The sequence below is a fragment of the Bactrocera oleae genome, chromosome 3 (genome assembly GCF_042242935.1).
Source record: "Bactrocera oleae isolate idBacOlea1 chromosome 3, idBacOlea1, whole genome shotgun sequence".
Lineage (NCBI taxonomy): Eukaryota > Metazoa > Arthropoda > Insecta > Diptera > Tephritidae > Bactrocera > Bactrocera oleae.
In genome coordinates this window covers 18,109,453-18,133,706 of record NC_091537.1, presented here as the reverse complement: position 1 = coordinate 18,133,706, position 24,254 = coordinate 18,109,453, and the positions used below count along the sequence as shown (strand labels likewise).

At 33.8% G+C, this 24,254-nt stretch overlaps 1 protein-coding gene across 2 annotated transcripts in view; it reads left to right on the top strand.

Moving 5' to 3' along the window:
• tim (timeless) overlaps positions 1–22,354 on the top strand; it is a 39,774-nt gene extending 17,420 nt beyond the window's left edge. The window contains exons 14-18 of one of the 2 annotated variants that reach the window (XM_036366837.2): positions 764–964; positions 1,451–1,817; positions 2,716–2,868; positions 16,343–17,341; positions 21,850–22,354. In XM_036366837.2, coding sequence (XP_036222730.2) covers positions 764–964; positions 1,451–1,817; positions 2,716–2,868; positions 16,343–17,341; positions 21,850–21,943 — 1,814 coding nt within the window. In that variant the 3' untranslated portion in view covers positions 21,944–22,354. Of the gene's footprint in view, positions 1–763; positions 973–1,450; positions 1,818–2,715; positions 2,869–16,342; positions 17,342–21,849 lie in introns of those variants that run through there. The other variant, XM_070106174.1, reaches the window with a different exon arrangement.
• The last annotated feature ends 1,900 nt before the right edge of the window (positions 22,355–24,254 follow it).

The window sequence follows — 24,254 nt, the reverse complement described above, 5'->3', positions numbered from 1 at the left end:
CTGTTGTTATATGTTTTACATATGACCGAAAGTTATATCCAGAACCATCCACAGAAAACCGTCATCAATTTTTGAAGAAAAAATCTCGCAAAAAATTGTTGCAGATCACCGGACCGTACAGAGAACTTCGGACTCCCTCCTCTTTCAGTCCGTGCTTATATTAACCAAGGTAAACAATTTAAACCTATTGACTCCGATTTCGTATTGCATACACATACATAATAATAAGAATAAATCGTACCTCGAAAAGTTTTGCCGTGTTCTGGATCATGGTTTTCCATAGTTGAGAGCATAAGTCTGTGTTCAGAGCGACTACTTTTGTTACGACAACCCGTTGCTAGCTTGGGGTGTACAACGGAGAAAGAAACCAAAGGCAAATACAAGTTAGAGGGATTCATCCCCAATTGGGGTTCACGCTTAAACATAAAAAATGTGAATATCGGCGTAAAGCCCATCACTATTAATTTTAAGACCAGATAATACACTGATAGACAAAAGTGAGCGCTGCCATGATTTAGCTAAATGTTAAGTTGAAAATTAAGAAAAGGTACTGAGATGATTTCACTGATACATTTTAAATCTTATGCGTTCAGAACCCGTCGCACCCTCTCAGAAACACCCTGAGACTGCATAAATTTAGCAGAAGAGTCAAATTGTATATTTCAAACCCAGATTTAAGACATTTTTGTAAAGTATAAGTAAATAATATATAATATATATCAGTCGAATAACTAACGTATTTTTTTGTTCTCATCATTTTCAGTGAAAAACAAATCCATACCGGTTGTGCAGTGGAACACCGATCAGGCGACAACGATGCTCTATCAACCATTCGTATTGCTGCTACACAAGCTGGGTTTCCAGTTACCGGCAGATGCCGGTTCGATATTCGCACGCATACCGGACTACTGGACCGCTGAAATGATGTTTAGCTTGGCGCGCAAATTGGGACCGTTAGACAAACGTGAGTAATTATTAAAGGTGGGGTATATGTTGAGTGGTCAATGTTAACAATTTTGAGCGTATCGCTTTGTCCTTCTTTTTCTTTTTTCTCTGCCAAATAATAACTAAATAAATAATAACAATTCGACAACACAACAACAATCAATTTAAAATTATTATCAAATGGATAAATAATAATAATAATAAACAACAACATATTTTCAAAATAATTTCTACAAGCAAAAACAAATCGACAAAAATTAATTCTATTATCAATTTATGCACAAATCGATATAAAATTAAATAAAACCAAAAAATATTATAAAATTCCAATTGTAATATTTCGTACTAAATGTCAATTGTAATGCACCCCGCACGTTCATCAACGTTCATTTTCTTTTTGTAAACTTGCAATGTTGTCTGCTATCTTTCTATTATCCTTTCACCACTCCACTCTCTCTGTGTGTATTTCTCTCGCTCTGTCTCTCTTGTGCTTTTGATCTTGTAGTGTTGATCAAGTTCGATATGAGTCAGTTTGAGGAAGCAAATGCAATAGAGTTGCAGCGTTGCCATCATGCAACAGCGGCGCGTGGTTCGCTCAGCTCAATGTCCAGCCTGGAGATGGATATCGGCGGTTCCGATGAGTATACGACATTAGTAGCAAGCGCAATGGAAAATGCCAATGTAAATGGAAATACAAATGGTAATGGAATTGGAACTACAACTAGCAGAGTAAGCAGTAATAGGCGTTCGAGCAGCGGTAGTGGCAGCATGTTGGCGCCGGTACCCGAGGTCGATGCTAAATTGGAGAAGGCAAGCGCGGCTAGCGATGTTTTTGCTGTGCCAAAATCGAAGCACTGCAATCCCATTATAAGGTAAGAAACACAACCTATTCATATCTTATATATAGTGAACCCACTAAGGTTAGGTTATACTGCGTAACAGTAAAAGTTTATAGAGAAAACTAGTTCACACAAGCAAAGATAATGAAGGTTAGCTGCAATGGATAAAGAAACATACTTATAAAAAACGTTACTAACGGATGATACACAGTGTCATACCCCGCCCATGCTTAATATAAGTAATACCTGTCTAACAGGGCAGCAAATTTTTGGAGATTTTTTGTAGTTAAACCCCCTGTAAATATCCCTGTAAATTTATCATCCGGTTGTGATCTATACCAGAGAGTGAAATATGCGAATAAGATGGTTTAACGGTGGAGTTCCGGTTTCAAGGAGAATGAGGTTGAAACTCCTCGACAGTTATACCTTCGGCGAACCAGCTGACCTAACTGAAATTGATATTTGCAGGCAAAACCAATTTATGACGCTTTGTCAAATTATGATGGATTTGATGATCTATGCATATATGTATTGGAGTTTTAGGTAACACAACGGACCGACGTTCTACGCTGTCTAAGTGATATCCCTCTTAGGATCGACATTTTAGCCTAGCATTCGTAGATGGTATGATTTTAACCCTTAACCCAAGAGTTCTTTTTTTGCAAGAAATCCATTTATTTTGCCTCGACGCGATTCATACTTAGAAATTCAATGTTAATATATAGGGTAGATCCAAAAAAAAAAATGTTGTTGGTGTATGCTAACCCCCTAGAGCTAACACGAAAACTGTTAAATTTTCTACGATATCGGTAAACTTTTTGACGTCTTATTTATGCAGGCTTTGTGATTTTTGAAATATTTTATCTATCTGTTATCAATTTTTATATTTTCTGAGAATAACTAACCTCAAAACTACACTTAAAATTTTCAGATTTACACCAGATCCGGCACCACTGCCGCCTGTGCCAAATTGGTTGCAGTTGGTGATGCGAAGCAAAATAAATACGAATGTTCCAGTGACAACGGATACCGCCCATAACAATAACAATAATAACGCAATAGCAGCAACAACAACAAGTGAAAGGTAGGACAAAAATTTGATACAAAATTTGATTATGTGATTATTTATGTAATGATTGCTTTTAAAGGGTTTTTTGTTGGAGGTTTAGAACCTAAATTAAAAGAAGAATAGAAAACCATTTGCGTAGTGTTGGAAACGGATTTCTGACACAAGCAAGTTTTGGTAAAAAATTCAAAATTTTTATTTATTTTATTTTAATTTTTCCAGTGTAAGTCTTTGTCTAGTAATTTTACAAATTATACTGAATAAGAAATGTCAAACATAGCTGATTTGACAACTTGCCTTGTAGGAAATTCTACGTCTCTAAGAAAACACGCTATATAATCGTTTTTATACATACGAGGTTTGTTCAAAAAGTAACGCAAATTTTGAATTTTCGTGCGCTAAATCATTATATCTAGGGGTGCTTACTTTCAAAGGGACAAAGTAGATATGATTAAATAAACACTTTCTCAAGAATTAAAAAATTTGCGGTATATTTTGAACAAACCTTCTATGGTATATCTGACGGTATATTCGACATGGATAGCTGAAAATGTAGTTACGTTAAATATGTGTAAATAAAGTGATAAATTCAATAACGGTTTAGATTTTGATGTTAACGATCCCAAAAGTCAGATCAATGAGCTCTCTTTCTTACGAATTCACCCACTTTTAGAAATGTTTTCTCTTAACTGCCACATAACGGAATCCGGCGCATATATGTATGATAATAACCGGGAAATCGCCCATCAATGAGTAGATTTTTTTACGAATTGTCGCAGTTGAATATGGAGCTCTCGAGCTGTGGAACGACAATATGTAGAAAACGTTCTAAGCTTCGATCATAGTATAGCTAAAACCTAACCCCAGACATATCTAAAATCTTGGAGCACGTTTTTTTCTCGATAAATATTATTATTATGAATGAAATTGGTTATTAACATGCATGATTTTTGTTTCTTATTCAAGGTTCCGCGCTTACAATGCTGCTTTTGATCAAGCACATGTAGAAAGAATGCAATATTAAGATGATAAAAATTAATCGAAAGATATGTGAAGTGGTGGGAAGTCGTTGTATAAATAAATACATATACATACGCACGCTTTGAAGTCTATAAATTGATTCTATATATAGAAATATACAAAATCTTCTGACGTTACACATCCAAGATGTACAGCTCGAGTACATACGGAAGAAAATATACATACATATTTCTTTTTAATACTATATATGAAAATTTTAAATGAAAATTTGATTCGCGGACAGCAAAAACAAAAGAAAGAGGGAGCATTGTTATGCAAAAATGTACTCGTACACTAAACGGCGCTACGCCTCGGCCAGCTGTCGTTCTATCCATTCGCGTAAGCATACAATTATTCATTCATGTTTATTACAAAAAAAAAAACGTCATATGATTTTCCACTTCCATTAACAAAACCTAGCTTAAAGGAATCTTTTTCTATATTTCGCTATGACACTGCTTCTATTGTTTTTGTGCTCGTATCGCTTACTAATGGTGTGTGTGTGCTAATCTTATTATAAGAACTTTAGTCTTAATTTTCAAAATAATTGGAAATTCAGTTCGTATACTCGTATTATTGGAGTTTGGTTTTATATCGTAGAAAAAAGTTGTTCAAGCAGTTATTAAAATTTGTATGGGTTATATGATATTCTGATACTCTATTATCTTATATTCTATGGATATTAGCCAGAAATTGTGTATAACTGTGATTTCCTCCTGCATAAGATCTTCGTACTTATCCAAAATGTTCTTAATATAAAAAGTAAGATTTTGGTTAAAATTGTTGATGATAAGTGCGTGTTTAGTGCGGGTTATCTGAAAAAATTTCAGATCTTAACCTGTTTTTTCAGTAATTACAGAGATTGTAGAATGTTTCTAGAAATCTTAATCCAATACAATTTTTCCACTAATAATAAACCCAATGCTTTAAGACCAAATCATGTATATTGCATATTAAAATGTTGAACCTTTTAAAATCTGTTTGCTTTTGAGGTAAATTAGCCGACAAGGAATTCATAAAAATTTACGGTCTTTACGGAGTAAAGCTTCGGGGAAAGATTTGTGGAGGCGTCTACTGTCGGGCTCTTTCCATCAATACCAGTTTCAGGCTTGCTGATTATTGTAGCGTTTCTCAAGCCGAGGTTTCTGCCATAAAAGTGGCAGTTGCAGCTCCTCCGCGCAGTCTTCTTTAGCGATAACAATAGTACCCTTAAACTCAATAACCGTACACTGGTTGAGAAATGCCTAACCTCACTATCAACGGCATTGGGTTATTCTGAATAAGACTTGGCCATAGCGAAATTACAGGTACCTGCAAAGCTGATGAGCCGACATGGAAAGGCACCTCAGCCTCGCTATCGCTGAAGTTAATACAGTTAGGATTTTCATTGTCCTCTTGCGGGTTACTATTGAATAGGTGAGCCTGATACTACCTGTGCGCGTTCGCAAGATCCTCCTGGCCCAAAGTAAATCGCAAGAGAACCAGCAAGGTTTTTACACTCAGCTTAATGTTTGGACGATGTAGAAACAACTCAATACTTTCTTCTCGATTGCACCACATTGGCGAGATCAGGGCTAAAATATTGTGGATGTCACAACTTTAGACATTCGGCTCAGCTGGTGGGAATAGAAATTAAAAGCTTAAGCAAATTTGTTATGGTTTGCCGACACTCGACACCTAATTACTGGAGTTCTTTTTCTGGATTCACGAAGGACTAAACGTACTCAGTCCAAAAACGGGTCCAAAATCACCTTAAACTGCAAAGTTGTCAGAAAATACTTTGACAACCTTCAACCACTACATGGGCTTTTAGTGAAATTGCGCCACAAACATAAAAATAGCATATCGGTATCGTTTACAACAATTACGCTACTCTAGGTGGGTATGGCGTCGAATAATTTCTTAGTACATATAGTATTACAGTGACTAAGAGCAATTTAAGTTTCTACTAGGAGTCGTACAATGTCGTACGACGAGGAATCGATAGAAATTTTGAAGTATAGTACTTTTCGCGCACCAAGTTTAGGTCAATATTTTCAGCTGAGATGCTTAATTGCCTTGGAGCAGTCTTTATATGTACCTTCAGGACTAAAGGTCATTTTATAACAGTGATAGGAGCGATCTTGTAGGTCGTGGTCTTCATTTATTCCTTTGGATATGTGCGATAGAAACCCGCTGATAGTTTGTTTGATGATAGTGGTTGGATTTCGTGGCATCATTGTTTACACAATTCTTGTTTTTATCGAATCTAGAAGCAAAATAAGCAACTTCTGCAGTATTAAATATTGTTTCGTGTGTTTCTGTGCTCTTCTTAAGTCGCAAATTAATAAAGTAAGCCGTAGAACAAATTTGACTATTTTTCTGTCGATTTTTATATATTGGGTCAATGGTCTCACGCGTTCACCGAAACGAACTTTTCAGTTTCGAAAAGTTATGTTATAATGCTAGAACTTGGCGGCGCATTTAGATCTTTTGGTACAAGTCTAGCATTGGTAGGCAACAGAACCAAAACAATAAATAGTAAGTGTTGAGTTGATCCATAAGAGATGTTGAGATCTTCTGTTATCTCTCCGATGCTAACACGTCGATTTTCAAGCACTGTTTCTTCAACCTTTTCGATATTATCGTCATTAGAAGGGGTGAGTGAACGACTCGCATACGGCAAGTTTTTGATGATTTAACGACCTTTGACTGCATGCTTTATGCCACTCAAAGACTTGTGTTCCTATTAAAGTGGAATTTCCAAAAAATTTCTACAATATTTTCAATGATTTTGTAGCCATTAGAAACAAAAGAATTACAAGCAAAGATGTTGTTAAATTTGTTTATTCTTCTATGGTAAAAATCCTCAGAAAAACTGTTCATGTTGTAAACAAACAGCTGCCAAACACAAAATTAATGATATATGGAGATCAAACTTCATACGACATAGAAAAATATTGCACCAATCTTGGAACAATCTTTTTATCGACTCGGCGTAGACTCGCAGTTTAAATAGAACAGGTTCTAGTTTATATTATTTATTATATATTTTATCAGGAAGATAAAAGTTTTAAGCCGTCTCTAATTGGTCAATAAATTGAAAAACAAATTTTTAAGAGCAAAAATATGCTTGAACTATGCCACCACGGCCACCATAAAGAAATTTTTGCGAAACAGCAATTTAAATGCAATAACAGCAATAAACTAAGTTTATTATATTTAAATATAATTTGATCATATTAGGCAGTATAAAGTATTAAGCAACCGATTTGAAATGTAGCTATATAAATTCATGAATATTTTTATTGTTTAATGTACCTTTACACACGCACTCATATACAAACGCAATGCAACGCAACGCTCCTTTTATGGACGATTAAACCTAAAAACGAAAGGAAACACTGTTAAATAAATGGTGCCAAATATGAAAAAAATATTGAAGTTTAAAATATGCAGTGCGAAAATATTTTGTTGTAGTTGTTTTTGGACAACAGTCTACGCACTAATAGCTGACCGTTAAAAATTGGCATTCGGCAGTCAGCAAACGTTTGCAATTTAACGACTTTGCAGATAAGAAATACGAAATAAGAAAATTAATTAATTACAAAAATCGAATAGCATATGTAGTTAACGGTTCGTTATACATATTTTATATGCATTTACATACTTACCTAACTGCGCATGCGTCAAGGTGTGTTGCAGCGGCAGGTTCAAATTAATTAAAGCAAAACGATTGCGGTAATATGGATGAGAATATAAATTAAGTTTCACCTCGCAAACAAATACATGCATATATCCACACTTACATACATGCATAGAAGTACATAAACATGTGATTTAGATCGCTCATAAAGCGATAACATAAATATTAATTTACTTATATTTGAAATTTAAAAACTAAAAAATAAAAATTTTCAAAATGTTGAATGTGGTGAAACGATGTTGGTAAAAGGGTGTCTGTTGCTCATTTAATGCTTCAGTAAACATCCGTTTTGGCATATACATATATAATAAAAAATCAGCAAAAACAAAAATCTAAAACACAAAAAAATGCATTAAGTCCATTAAATATATCTGATGAACTGAAATGGGCACATATCGCATGCGATTAGTGAGCAATATCAGCGGGTTATATGATAGCTAAACGCTAATGTGTAATGTGTGCGTAATTAATTCGCGAATTTATGGCGATCGTTTGCAAAAAAAAAAATTTTTTTAAATCAGTTCGAAGCTAAAAAGTGTGCGAATAGTTTGTATTGCATAATAGTTTGTTGACCCATCGCTAAAATGGCAATAACTACACATGTACATATTTATAAGTCGATTTTAGTGTGCTAATGTTTGAAAGTTAGCTTTCTTATGAAAAAAGTAAATAAAATCTAACAGTCAGGGCACTGTAAGCGAACTATATTTGACCAGAGAAAGTATAACAATAACTTTCTAAAATCGTTTAAACTCAATGTAATTAAGTTTACTACCATTTTCGGTGAGATTAATATATTTTATTTATTTATGTCAGTTGCTTGTTCGTTTCAACACCTCCTAAATCGAGTTTCAAGCACAATATGGCTTAACTTTTAAACTAATCGTTACTTGTAGTAGACACGACAATTGTTATCTATATCTCCCTAACATATCCTTAAACCTAACGTATTCTTAAAATGGGTCACTTTTGATCTTGAAAAAGTTCGACTAAATAAACCTAGCGACTTTTTTCAGTTTGAAAATTTTCACAGTTTACTTTATCGGTCAAATGGCTAATGTGGGCATCTCAATAAAATATACAGCATAAAAATGATATTGTTGTTGTTGTAACGACAGAAAATATTCCTGAAGAAATTTCGAGCAATGGTGCCGAGTTAATAGTTCTCGTACGTTACATATTAAAATATTTTTTGGTGTTTTTATTGATTTATTTACTATGACTCATTATAGATTTTGACTCGAATGAACTGCTATAATGCCTACTCCTCTATCATATATTATCCGTGCTTATATGCTTAGTTTTATCTTAGAGTTTACCACCTGATTTTGACGAATAAATTTGATCCGGATTGACAAGGAAAATAAAACTTTCACGTAGCTTCGGCTGGGAATTTTGGTTTTTTCGGTTTCGCCTCATTTTCGGAGCGTAGCTATTCGCTAGATTGTTGGACAGTTTCAATGTTATATTAATAAACTTACGTCTCGTCACCAGTAATAATGTGTTTGATGAATGCAGGGTCCTCACCAATCATCCAATCCAATCATCAGTAATCAATCACCCCTTTTGCGACCTCTATTTGACGTCGTTTTTGCAAAAGATTCAGCCATTTTGCTACTAGTCTTTATACTCAAAAGTGTTAAGTCGATCCATTAAATATTTTGAGATCCTTTGCATCTCTCTGATGCCAACATGACAATTTTCAAGCACTGTTTCTTTAACTTTTTTAATGTTATCGTCATTAACAGGGGTGAATGAAGGACTCGCATGAGGCAAGTGTTCGATGAACTGTGCTACTGTAATACTTGTGTTCATGACAAGGCGACGCCCCAAAACATTTCAATAATATTTTCAATTTTCGGAAGCCGTGATTCTATTGGAAACACAAAATTTCAAGCAGACACGTTGCCAAATTTTGTTCCTGTTTAAAATCGCCAAACTTTTCGCGTCGTAAACAAACAGCTGCCAAACACACACTAATTGACATTTGTACATCTAACTTCATACGAACATAAAAAAAATTGTACCACTCTAGAAAAAAATTGTATATTGACTCGCTTTGCGCGCGCAGATCAATTGGACTAGTCCGTATCAAATTCGTCAGATGGTACTTTATATGTATATATAGGTTAGACATTGTCATCAGAAGGTGGAAAACTTTAAAAAAAAGAGACTTTTTCGTTTTCTATGCTTAGTCTTTACAGAGACTTTAGATCAAAATATTCCTTTATCCTTAGCAAATGATAAACAAGTCGATAGGATTGAAACTTACTGAAACATTTCAAAAAACTGAGAGCATACTCGCCAAAAATGTGGATAACAAAGCAATAGCAAAGTTAGCCATACAAGAGAGTATGTATATATAAACAATATATATGTGTATGTATGTATATTTATTAGTACACTACACCTTTGATGAAGATATTTCTCTACTCAACGATAGTCTTCTTAGGTTAGGTACTCGCTTGTCAGATCAATAGTATAACAAGCCGCCGAATAAAGTAAATCTCGTAAACTTGCCACAAAAGTATAAGCACATTGTTGCTAAGAGAACAGAATACCCCTGACTTTGAGCATTTGAAATGTCTCACCTGCTGCTTTGTGTATGTAAATCTTCCCAAATTCTGCTGAAGATTTGTTTGTATATAGACTTTAGGTAAACGTTCCACTATTGTTAACAATTCAAGCATCTTTCATTCATAACAGTCATCTTACATAGACATGCCACAATATACTCGCTTATCTCCGCTAAAGCATCAAGGCACCAAAACAGCAAAGCACATTAGCGATGTTATAAAGCTCGGTAGCGCCTGTCGTTGAACACATTTTACACACCTTCAAATTGAAGTTTATTCGCTCTTTTTGGCACATATTTTTTTCTGTGAAGATTACCATAAAATTTGCTAGATATGTTAATTTAATATGATAAAACTAACAGCACCGGTTTTGGTGTGGGAGCGTCTTTTGTATGTCAACGGGTTTGGAGCTAAAGTGGCATATGCTTTCAATAAATGCAATGAATTCACAAAACATTAGAAAAAACAAAAATTAAACTTTGCAAAAAAAAAATTTTTTTTTGCGTTAAAGATTTCGCGTATTTAGTTCGAACATCCGTTACTTCACGGACAAATGATTTTCGTTAAAGCTTTGGTATGTTATGGCATTTGACTGGCCTGAAAATTTCATTCATATATTTTTATAGCACTGCGAAAATTCATTTAGCAAACACTTAAATGTTTTTAAGTCAGGTGCTAATCTTGTCATGCTATAGCATTTAAAATAATAAAACTTTAATTAACACTCTGTTTGTAGCAAATTTTGACTCTTATTAGTAAAAGAAAATAGTGGAGATAATAAATTAACTATGCGGGTGTTGAAAAAATATATGCTTGTTGCCTGAAAAATCTTTAATAATAATTTTCTGGTAGAATTCAATAGTTAATATGAAGTTCTATAGTTAATATGAAAGGGAAAAGAGTAAAGGGAGGCTTAACTTGAACCAGTGGGTTGCTCAGTTCAGCGAGCAGGCCTCTTTTCTCATGAATAAGGTGACCTTAACTAAAAGTTTGAATATTATTATTTTAACAACACATTTTTAAATATTCTGGTATTGAATAAAATCCTTTCATTACCACTAGTAACGAACCCTACAATTAGACTCCGCAAAAGAGGGAATTTTTATGCCTCTGGCTACATGTAGAGTCGACAAACAGACTGGGAACGCCATATAATAGCTATTGTAGAAGCTCTCAAGAGGCTGATGAAGGGGAGACTATAGTGCAATGCAAAGCTTTGTATACAAAAAGAATTACAACGAATCGGTCGAGGGTTTCTTGACAATGTTGTGGAGGTTGCACAGATAAAACTTTTTGTATAGATGAACCTTATCAAGAGCACAAAGTGGTTCAAATAGGACCAAATAGAGTGAGGGGATTTTAGTCCCAGTGGTTTCACAATGAGCCTCCTAAAGACAAAGGTACGTCGTCTGTCATTCCTTACACCTACCTACCTACCTATATTACTAGTGATAAGATATATAATTCCTAGCAAAAAGAAATCTATTATTTTTCCAATAGAAGGCTTTAATCATCACTATCCGGGTTGTTATACAGTATTATCCGATCGGGTTACGCTACATGGTGTTAGAAAGTTTGTACTAAAAAAATCTCTCAAGCAGTTTTGTGATTGCTTGACTCAATATTGTTTAAGCACGCGTCAAAGATGAATACCCGCAAAGAGAAGCCACGGCATAGTTTACAACTCCAACAGTCAATTTTTGTTTAACCAATTCCGTTCCGTTTGATGTAAAAATGCACCATACTCTGGAAGGCTAATGGAAATCGTCGAGTCCGACCGTTTCAATTGCTCATATACTAAGCCTTGCGCAAAAAACATTGTGTTCCATCATGACTGGCACTGTCACACAAGACACAAAGATCGCCAGAAGCTCCGGGAGGGACAAGGATTTCTAAGGGACTGGCGTTAGAGCTTCAATTTCATGCAAAAGTAATGGATTTCCTTATATTAGACCTTATATTTAATATTTTTTTGCTGATAAACGAGATTTTGGTGTTTGACTTATGGTAAATTGGTTTTGACTCGCTATTTTTTACATAGCTGTCCTGTTGTCTCTCGGCTTCCTCGACTTTCTTGACTTTAATGAATTTTCGTTTTCTCATATTCCTGTTACTTTCGATTCGGTTGGCTAACATGCAACACATTAAAATTGGTTTTCACCTTAACCTCTGTAATTAAGTGTCTCACAACAACAATTGCTATGTCAACTCACATGCAATTCAAGATTAATTAACAAAAAATTCATAAAGTTCTACTCAAATATACTAAGAGCCATTGACTTTCAAATTTAATGATTATATTGTTTTCACTCTTCCCTCTAGCCTTTTGATTTTTGTTGTTTCTCTAACTATATTGACATAAAGTGCCATAACCTGCAAAAACTGGGTTTGGTCGCCATTTTAGCGCTTGATTGGCATTAACAATGCACGAGCTGCAATTCGCTTCTACAATTCTTAGCTGCTATTCATGCCACAATGCAATACCATGCTGCAGCACTAGCATGCTGGTGTTGTTGTTGTAGTTTTTGGTTGCTGTAACACAAACATCAATCAGTCACATAAATCAATTTAATTATTGAGCAAACAACGCTTGGAAGTCAAGAGAGTTCTCGACGGCGCGAAAATCGAGTAAATACCTAGTAGCAGCAGTGGCAGTGACAATGGCCAACATATGCTTCCACCGTTATGTTGGTGTGTGAGTTTAATGCACGTATTTACATTTGTCTACGGGCAGCGGGTTGGCTGCAACGCTTTGAACCTAATTATAAAGGGCACGTAGACATATATATTTATAACTATGAGTCTATTTTTTTTTTGGGTTTGCAGCATTTCAAGGCACTCCCCTCAACCCCTCACAAATTATTGCTGATTTTATGTTTTTTTAATGCACAGAAATTTATGTATTAACAACCGAAAATAATACAGTTAGTCAATTGGTTATAAATTGCTAGAAACATTACTCATGTATATGTGTGTGTATGTGTAGGTGTGTATGTGGTTCGAGGTGTTGGCATTTATTACTGCCTTACTACGTTCAGCATCGCTTGCCACATTTATTGACTTAAAGGTTTACAATTTCCTATTACCTGCCAGACACATGTTTGGCTGTATGCAATTACTTGTAGGCAAATGTACAAACATACAAACATACATATATTTAACCCCATTGAAAATATTGAGTGTTGATTACAAGCCATAAAAAACTAAGTCAGCAACTAAACTATTGCATTTATTGTTTCGCTGTGATTTTATTGTTGTCTAACCATCAATTGGCAATTTTCGAAAGCAATAAATTTGATGAATTGCTCACGCTTGCAGCGAAATACGAGCGCACATTTACACCGTAGCGGTTTTTTCACATTTCAAATGTGAGCTTACAAGTTTATATGTATGTGTATTCGTATGTGTGCGACATAAATGCCTTTGTGCTCTTTTAATACTTAGCACCGAGTTATTGGTTGTTTTAGTTCAGTAAGCATCTTGTAGGATGGATCAGCAATTTATTATCTCGTGGTTAACTAGATATTTTTATTGCTTTCAAGCTTTTGTTACGGTGCAGAAGTAAAAAGAATGTTTAAAAAACAAAAAAAAAATTTTTTGTTGTTTTTGTTTTGTGTTTTTACAGATTATACGTCGTTCGACAGTCCGGGACGTAATGCCATATTAATTTTTTTTTTTTACAGTTAGTTTATAGTTTTATTTTTGGCAAATATTAATAATAATATTGATTGGGGACTCTGATTTGAGTACTCGTATGTTTTTGAAAAACTAAAACTTGATGTCGTCGTAAGTGACCCACTGCTCATAAACACTAACCAACCGCTTCAGAAATGGATCCATTTTCTTGCATATCTGCAGCGATTCGCAGATGGCAATTTGGTACATGAGATCGGGTTTTTGTGCAATGTTGTTTTCCGAGGCAATCAAAATAGTGCGGACACGACGGTTTTCATTATTTACAAGTTCTTGACATCAAATACCCGAAACCATAATTGAGCTTGACAGTAACAGTATCAGGACCTTATCTCTTTAAAGCCTTGAAGCATAACCCAATCGCACTTATACAACGCGAGAGAAAGATTAGCATCTACTGAAGAAATAATATGTAGATTTGACCTAGATCTTACAGTTATATAGAATGCCATATTGTACCGAAATGATCAGTTAACTGCGCTGAGTCGATTTCACCATGTTCTTTTGTATAGACGTACATATATACTAATTACTTTAACCCCGACGTCCAATCGAAAGATATTGTTTACTGATAACACACTGACCCGGCTAGCTGATATACTTTCGGTTGCTTTAGACGACTTTCACCAAGCAACAGCGAACCAACGAACTGCCGATTGGACTCAGGCTCTGAAAGTAATTTTTATTGTGATTCAATGGTAGAAACGGTTGGGTTTAATGGCATAAAACTTTGACAGTATTAAAGTAAGTAACAGTACATTAAGTCAACATACGAATTTTTTGTCGCGCGATCTCACAGTTCAGTTACTTCTCAGAAATTCTCATTATTGTTGTTTGTACCTTGCTTGAGTCGATTTGAGTTTTAGTTGGGGCAATTGTCGTGATTCCAATAATCGGAATTGTTTTGAAATAATGATTGATCGAAAATCTTTGACAAGGAACAAGCTATGGTTCTATCTTTATATATAATTCTCATTAGTAAAAAAATCCAAATATACTTATTGCTAGAAAAATTTATGGCCGAAACTTGGCAGAAAAAAAAATAATAAAAACATTCCTAAACAAAACGTATTTCCAATTATAACTCCCTCACTAAGAAGTGTTGATTGTCTTATGAGTACTTTCGATGGTCGGATGGATGCTGTTAAGAAGCTTATGTTGCTATCACCGGTAAATATTATGGCCGGTTAGCGGACTAGCGTTGTTTTGAGAATCAATGCGATAAGAACGCGAAGAAAGAAAGTTTTTGGTTTCATGTTGAGTGTTCATTAAAACCGATAAGTCTATTTTTTAACCGTTTTTTCATGTTGACTTGATTTAGAGTACACGTAAAAAATATTGGCCGCTAATACTATTGAAACTGTAATCGAAAAGAGTACAGTGATGCTCACACAAATAACAAACTTCTGCTTTTTGGCGTAAATTTTTGTATTCGACGTAGTTTAGATATAGTTGTTAATGTTTTAAAATTAATTCTAACAAATAATTTTGAGGAATACTGCTAAGTTGACAGTCGTTTATCAGATAGAAACTCGGATTCGTTCCGAATACGTGGACCCGACTTTTTTATATCCTGAACAGGGTATATTAAGTTTGCCACTAAATGTTATATACTCAGAAGAAAACGTCACAGAATCAATAAATTTTAAATGTATACATACATATATACCATAAATGATCAGCATAACGAGCTGAGTCAATTTAGCCATGTTTCTCTGTCTTAATATACGCGAACTAGTCCTTCAGGTTATGAGATATCGATCTGAAATTTTGCGTACGTCCTTTTCTCCCTAAGAAACGGCTCTTTTGTCAAAACCGCCAATATCGGACCACTATACCACATAGTGTCATACAAACTGAACGATCGGAAACAACTGCTTGTATAGAAAACTTTTTCAGTTGACGAGATATCTTCACAAAATTTGGCACGGAATATTATCTGAGGCAATGGTGCAATTTCCAAAGGAATTGTTTAGATCGGACCACTAAAGCATATAGCTGTCATACAAACTTAACGATCAAAATTAATTTCTTGTAACGATTTTTTTTTGTATTTACGAAGGGTACTAAAGTCAGCATTTTATCTTCTTATTAAATAAATATCTGTTATTGTTGTTGTAGTTTTTGCATTATTGTGCAACAAATTACATTTTCAGCGCCGTATAATGTACTTGTATGATGTGTCCACGAACAGCAAATATTTTGTTTGTGTTATTTTCATGTTAATTTAATTCCTTCCATATAAACACACAAACACATGCATAAATACTTGTGGGTGATATAAGTGGGGAAAACAATTTCAATAACCAATTCAAAATCAACTTTGATCCATTTGAAATGAAACCGATTGTGGCATTTTGAATGAAGTTAATGGGTGACTTTCTAGCTAACTTTGTGCGAAAAGCGTTTTGTAAACAAAGCAACATACCATTACATATGTATATATGTATGTATTTGCATTACATTGTTATTATTATTGTAATAATCTCAAACTGCTTGTTTTCTTTTCACTTTTTAGCACAACAACAACTCCAACTGTGTTGTCCACATTGGTGACAACTGCCTCGGCAACAACGCCAACAACAACAACAGCAACAATAACAACCATACAACAACACAATGTTTTAGTTACGGCAACAACATCAACAATTGGTTTAGCGCCAGCCACAAAAATACTAATCCCCACAGACCAGTGTCCATCCATCAACAATATAATTGGCTTGAATAATGAGAGGAATAATAACAACAACAACAATAATAATATTAATAATAATAGTGGCAACACTGAGTGCAGCACAAAGAGTAACAACAAAAATGTCAACGATTTGAACAAACACAAGAGTGACAGCAACATGAATGCCGTCAGCGACAACAGCAGCAGCAACAGCAACATTGGTAACAACAACAACAATAATAGCAGCACCAGCAGCGGTGGTTTAAGCGTAGGCGATGGTTGTGTTGGCGGCGGCAGCTACACGGGCAGCGAGAGTGGCGGCAGCAACACAATCATCAATGGCGACACAAATGCTAGCAGCAGTGGCAGCCACAGCTACCACAACGGTAAACATGAGAACAACATTGCGGTAATCGCACAGTGTGGCATGCGCAAACACGCCGCATTGCCGGCAAGCGCAACAATGTCTGCGGTGACAGCAACAGCGATGGCAGCAGCGGCGGCGGCAGCCGTGGCAGCAACTGACAATTTTATCATTTATCAGAAGCAACAACAACAGCTGCAGCAACAACAGCAGCAGCAAAATCATCAGCAACAATTGTTGCTACAACAACAACCACATTTCGATGCTGCAATTAAGACATATGATTGCGGCGAGCAGACGACATGCAACGATTTGAATTTCGGTGGCATTGCTGCTGGTGTTGGTGTGGGCAGCAATGGCGGGGGCGTCGGTAGTGGAGGCGGTGTTGGTGCATTAAGCGCACTTGCCGGTTTGAACAGCAATTTGGAGAGCGAATACAGCGCTATGGTCGCGTCGGTGTACGAGCACGAGATCGCTTAGTGAGTATATATAACCGATTTATAAGAGTTTTGCTTTAAAAATTTTGTACAGGAAATTAATCCGAGTAGTAGAGGTGAAACAATTGATATATATTTGGTCCTGATAACCTCAATTAATACCTTTAAGCCTAATTTAGCGCTGGTAAGATGATTGCCTCATAGTCAAAAGACTGTTGTCTGGGGCTTGAACTATTGAAGTCCTTAATGACCGAGTCCTCTGGCCCTCAACTTTTTTGATTTTCTTCTTATTTGAAACGTAGAGGCAAAAAAAAAACAACAACCTTGAAAGAGTAACAAACCCTTGATAAAAAGTATAAGAACTCGGAATGTCTTATGGACACTCCTTTAATTTTATCTTATAAATATATTATCTTATAGTTTTAAGGTACAATCGAACATCTTCGGTATTTGTCGAAAACTGAAAAGAAATTTAGATGGATGAAAGTTAAAATGCTCTGGGTTCGAGTCTTGGTTTATCTGCGTAGAGCATTTACTTGATATAATTCTAAAAAGTAGTAGTCTAGTGGAGTTAAATAAAATACCCACTTCTTGAGTGATTCGTGCACCAAAAGTTGTTGGACTTGTTGTTAGAACTAATTATCCAAAGTTAGCTGGAGATAAAAGCCAAATACATAGTTTTATTTTTATTTTGACAACTGATTAGACAGCTATTTCTCTAGGAAACTCTGAACCATTAAATAACTACCTATATAAACTATGAAAATATGTCCAGCAAATGTATGGATTATTAATTAGTAATTGGAACTTAACGATGACATAAAATGAAATCACAACTTTCGATGGTGACTAACCAGCTCTGAAAGCCTTCAATACGATGCCATACCAATGTAGCATCAACTAGAGGAAGGGAGGCCTTCTCTACTTTAAGGAAATGATGTAGAGCAGATAGTTGACTCCACTAGGTATTCCGAATATTACTAGTATTTTATCGATATACTTTCCAATTCTATGTGGATGTTCTACCATATTCCAGAAAAAAAAATCTTTAGAAACTTTAGAGATGATTTTATGTGAGTCTCTTTTCAAATATGATGCTACTTTACAAATAAATAGTTCGAGTTTTTAAATGGTTCCAAAAGGTTACGTTATATGCGTGAGAAGCTTAATTAAAACAGAACTGCTCTCAGATGTCAGCCAAAGTCCGATTGCTGTTAGATACTAGTTGACTGTAAGATCGCCTGGTTTTCGAACTATTCCTTAGCAAATAATAATAAAAATATAGACCTGGTCCAAAATAGCGCGTTCTTAATATCTTTAGAAAACATTTTTGGGAATAGCATTAGTTTTAAACTTCTTACTGTGACTAAGATATGTACATGCTTAAATTTTTTGAATATATTTATAACTGTATATATTAGGGTGGAGCGAAAAACAAATTTGTCAAATTTTTAGATTATAAAAAAAGAAACTTTTTGGAGAAATCAAAAAATTTTTACGAAATAAAAATTTTAACTCGAAACTTTAGTTTAAAAGTGAATGGCCACGTCTAGATGTTAAAAAAAGGTTTTTTTCCAAAAATTTTCCTGTTTTATAATCTACAAATTTTACCCTCAGGGTAAGCAAAAAAAAATTTTTTTTCGCTCCACCCTAGTATATGCACATGTCTATCAAATAATCCTGGTTATAGTCATACGCCTAACCGATTTGTACCTACAAATGCTTTCGTGCTTTCTGCGCCTATTTTCCACCAAAGTGCAATAACAAACGGTCAATTTCTCAATCACACAACAACTATTCTCAAATAAGTACATAAATATTGTACATATTTACACATATAAAAGCCTCGAATGCAATGCGTGTCATTCGCTAATTTCAAGCTGTTCGCGTTCGCCGCTTTAGGCCTCGCATGCGTTCAAAATGCAGCAAAATATATTCGCTCATAATTCCGCAGCATTTCACAAATAAATATTCAACATTTTCACGCAATCAATGTTACATTGCGGGCATTTTGCTCCAATCGCACTAAAATGGGTGGAATGTTTCATGAGCTTACCTTAAATGTTAACCCAGACATGACTGTATAGAAACATAACTATTTCGACTTATGTACTTCTATTTCTAGCGGCACTGAGTTCGAACATTTTTTATTATTGTTGTATAATTTGCTGTTGTTACTTGAGACTAGTGAACTAGACTTGCAGCTAGTGAAGCGCAAAAATCAGGTGAAAAATGAAGGTATGAAAGTCGTATCAACTTGACTATTTTATTTGGGTTATTTTATTTGAGATACATATGAGTGTGGTTGGATAAATCTAACTTTTAATTTTTTATAAACACAACACAATAAACATAGATACACTTAGAGAAATAGGGTTGTGATGCAATGCCTAAAACACATACCATGTACTTTACTAGAATTCTATTTTTATTTATATATTTCGGTGAGTTAAAGTTACTCTCTAAGGATATCGAATTTGACCTTTGAGGACCTTTGTGAGATATTTTTGGATCACATATCTATTTTTAACTTTCAGCTGCGGTTTCTATAATTTTAGAAGTTGCTCGAGAGAAGACAGCCTGTTCTCATAGTTATTCAAAATGTTCCCTACAAGGAGATTTCAGTTACCTGATAAGCTCTGATATTAGAGAGTTTAGGACTGTGAAGGGTGGTTCATATCAAGCATTTCTTAGGCTTCTAAATACCTCATTATCTCTCGGCTAGTGGAGAGCGCTTTTACAAATAATTCAAGACACTTCTATGGTACAAAATTCTGTTTTAGTAAAAAGAGAACATGACGGCTGTAAATCCCATCTCTGAGTTTTCGAAGCAGATTCAACCTATAGAGAAGCCAATTTAACTCCCTCAAATTAACAAATTTTCAAAAAAAAAAATGTTGGAAAATAGATATATGGTCTATCTTTAATGAATACTATAGCAGCTACAGGCCCTCTTAAAAATTTAATTTTACTAAATAATGACGAGTTGACAGTTCTTGATCAAGTAGAAATCTAAGTTCATTCCGATTCTGCGAGCGGTCTGTTGTGTCATTTTTTACAAGTTCACAACAAAAATTAGCACCAATCGGAGTGTACTACTTAAAAGCGAAGAAAAATCTCTGACTTAAAAATTCACCGATTTCTCAAATCGCCCTCGTATAACTTAGATTCATAATCGCACGTTCATATATTTAACTCCATATTGGTTAATAGTTCTATATGTTTGTTGCCATATTTGTGCATTGCTGCTTGCAATTGTTTTACCATTTACTATATTGACTAGGTCCACACTTCAACGAACAAAGAAAACTAGTAAGGAGGTTTGGCTTAGTTTCTTGCCATTTTTGTCTAATTGCCGACAAGCTCTCGCTTATTATTCGTTGCTTTTCGTTTGGCTGCTTGTAGAACAACTACCATTTGAGTATCTTAATTCTTATAAGTGCATAAGTGGAATTACTATGTAATGCAAACATACACGTGTACTTATTTAAAAAGGTACTAAGCTGACGGCTGTGTGAGTGCAGAATGCGTTAGAGGAATTTTTATGGTTTTATTGGTATAGATTTTCAATTTCGTTACAAATTCTTTTACCGCTTGTGTGAATGGCGCCATTGCGGACTTTGTGAATGTTGTCTGACTTTTTACTCGCATAAACGCGTAATTTTTCACTGATTACTTATAAATATTTATTGCTTACAAGTGTTTTAATTGCGATATTTAGTAAACTATGGAAGCAGATTAGCAATGCGGCAAATTATAGGTTTTACATTAGCCACCCACGTTGTGGCACTGAACTAGTGGTAAAGTATTGTAATTTCGAAGTGGAGTGAGCAAACGGTAGTTTGTAGTATGGACTATGTTAGACCCTAAAGATTATGTTAGTAAAACTTTCGATAGTTAGTTAAATTTAGGTACCAATGCATTCATTTGAAGGTCCTTTAAATTTATACTCTAAACGGGGTATATTAAGTTTGCCCCGATGCTTGTAACACCCAAATCCCAGGAAACGTCGGAGTACCTTATAAAGTATGTACTATATATAGTTAGTTAGTGATGTTGATATTAACTCGAAGCTTCGGTGAATAATCAAAATTAACCTCGATTTATATTCGCCCAGGATTAGACGTCGAAAGAAATTACACCAACAAATATTAAATATTCTCTTTTTTCTAATTTCACTTCGAAACTTATTGAATATGACTCTAGAACCCATACCAATTGAGGAAGTAATGTTATGATACTGAGCCTTTACTCCGGAGATCCTTCGAAGAATTTATACGTTCTCAGCTCATTTTATAACCATGCTGCTCTTGATTAAATAAATCAAGTTTTTATACTTCAGATCGCTGTTTTCAGGAGTAGTGATTTTCCGAGAAAAATATTTGATCATTTCAAGAAAATATTTTCCATTACTACCCAACCAACTGCAATTGTTCCAAAACTTTACACCAGACTTGTGCACCTCAAACACACAAAGAACTTATATTTTCCAAAACCTAACCTTCAAAAATTTTAATTTAATGATCCAAAATTTATTTTTCTCATTACAGCAGCGACTGTGCATCTGTTGCCTCGGACTTAACCCGTATGTACGTCAGCGATGAGGAGGACAAAAATGAGTTTCCTGTCACGCATTTCACTTGAAAACGTTAACGAAACACTTCCACTACACAAACATATACAAAAACAAAAACATATACATATTAATTAATGTAAAAAAGTAAAAAAAAAAGTGTAAAGATCTAATCGATGTTAAAACTTAAGAACGTAAGAATATAAAAACACTTTCTTCTACAATTGGCCTTTACAGAGTAAAGAATGTGATCTTGCAAAGGGAAATGCTTTATACTATTGCATATTGAAATGTTAAGTAAAAAAGAAAAAGTTAAACTATTACTAAACTGGTTTCTAAAACGCTGGCCTAGCTAAGTATATCTAAACAGTCTATACAGACATATAAAAATATAAAAAACTAGTACTTCCTACGTGTACACAAAATGCTGTTATTTTCCTATTTTCCCATTTTCTAAACTAAATAAAATCTAAAAGCGACAATTACTGTTATGATATAAATTTTTTGTTGTCTGATGCTCAGAAGCGGAAGTTCAAAGTTTTCAAAAATATTCTTTTAATCATTAAATTTCGAAAATTTGTCAAATTTATTATAAATAAGAGTTTTGCGATTTCGGGAGTTTTTTTTATGCAATCCCGAAATTTCGGGATTTGTGCGCAATGGAATTCTTCTATTTATTCAATAAAATATTGTTCCAAAATTGTTAAAATTGCTTTCAAATAATACTTCGAAAACAAACCCGTAAAATTAAAAAGTTTAATTTCATATAAATACGATTTTCGTGAATTCGGGAGTTTTTTTATGCAATCCCGAAATTTTGGGATTGGTGCGCAATGTCATTTTATCGTTTGTTCAACAAAAGAATTCATCCAAAATTGATTTAGAATTTTTTCTATGCAGTCCCGAAATTGATATCAAGTAAACTTTTTTCTATATCAACAGTAAATTTATTCGAAATTGCCTTCAAATTCTATATAATAATATAAATCTTTATCTTTTAATTTCATTTATTCATTACTTCGCTTTAAAAATATTCTGAAAATTGACCTGTACTTTGTCTGAAATACAAGCAACGAGAAATCGGTAGAGTAAAGTTCGGCATCCCGAGACTATTAATAAAATTTCAATCGCAATAAAATTTCAAAGAAAATGATTTATAATACTTTTAGGAGTTTTGGGCTTTGGTGTTGGTTTAAAATCGTTATTAAAAACATTTCTAGAATTTACATTATATTAACTTTAATAAAAACATTGAAAAACCGAAAACCAAAGCTCATTACTCTGAGGCTATGCTTTCAATAAATATTTCTTTAGAAATATTTTATATTACTTTTGGAAATTCTGGGATTTTGGTGTTGATTTAAAATCATTTTTGAAATATTTCAATAAAATTTTAAGCTTTATCAATCATTAAAGGCTACTAACCCATCTTTGGTGTTGGGTTATATTATTGTAATCATAATTTTCAAGTTATATTTTCATGAATACAAAAATACCAGAATAATATAATTTGAGTTTGAAAACATTTTTAAATTTTAATTGGTGAAAATTAAATATAAAAAAAAAAAAATCTAGTTCATGTGAAATTCGCTATATGGATTTTCTGTATTTTAAACCACTAAATACTTTCAATTAAATTTGAGAATTTTTCAAAGCTTTGTCTATGATATTTAATAACCTGTAAAGTGTTTAATCTAAATACCGCATAACTAATTTTAATTATAATAATGAAGTTATAATATAACTAAATTTAAAATTAGGTCAAATTTACCAGCGATTTCGCAAATTTTATTTTCTTTCTGCATTAGGGTGCACTGTTTTTACATTTGTATATAATTATGTTTTGAAAAATTTATCAAATTGATATTGAAAACTCTCTTAAAAAAAACTTTAAATAAAATAAAGCAGAATAAATAAAAATTTCAGCCTAAAAAAATAAGAACAACCCTAACACATATTTCCTTTTATTATTAAACCTAATTTGTAATGTATATTTCATAATTAACTCATCTATTTACTTATTGCCTACGCAGCAATTGCAGTCATTATACAATTCCATTTACATACATACATTTATACAAATATAATAAATTTACTCTAATTATACAAATTATATATATACATATATATATATATATATCATATATTATATTAATGTTAGTACTAAAATGCATGCTATTCATACATAAAAATATATTTACATAGAAAAAGAATAAAACGTAAAAAAAAATTAAAAATTTACAATGTGGTTTATATTTCAATAAAAATTTGCGGTTAACACTGGACCACCAAAATATTTTTATTTATTTTTGAAACATGATTTCACCATATTCTCACTCAATATATAAGAAAAACCCTAATAATATTGTATAAACTATATGC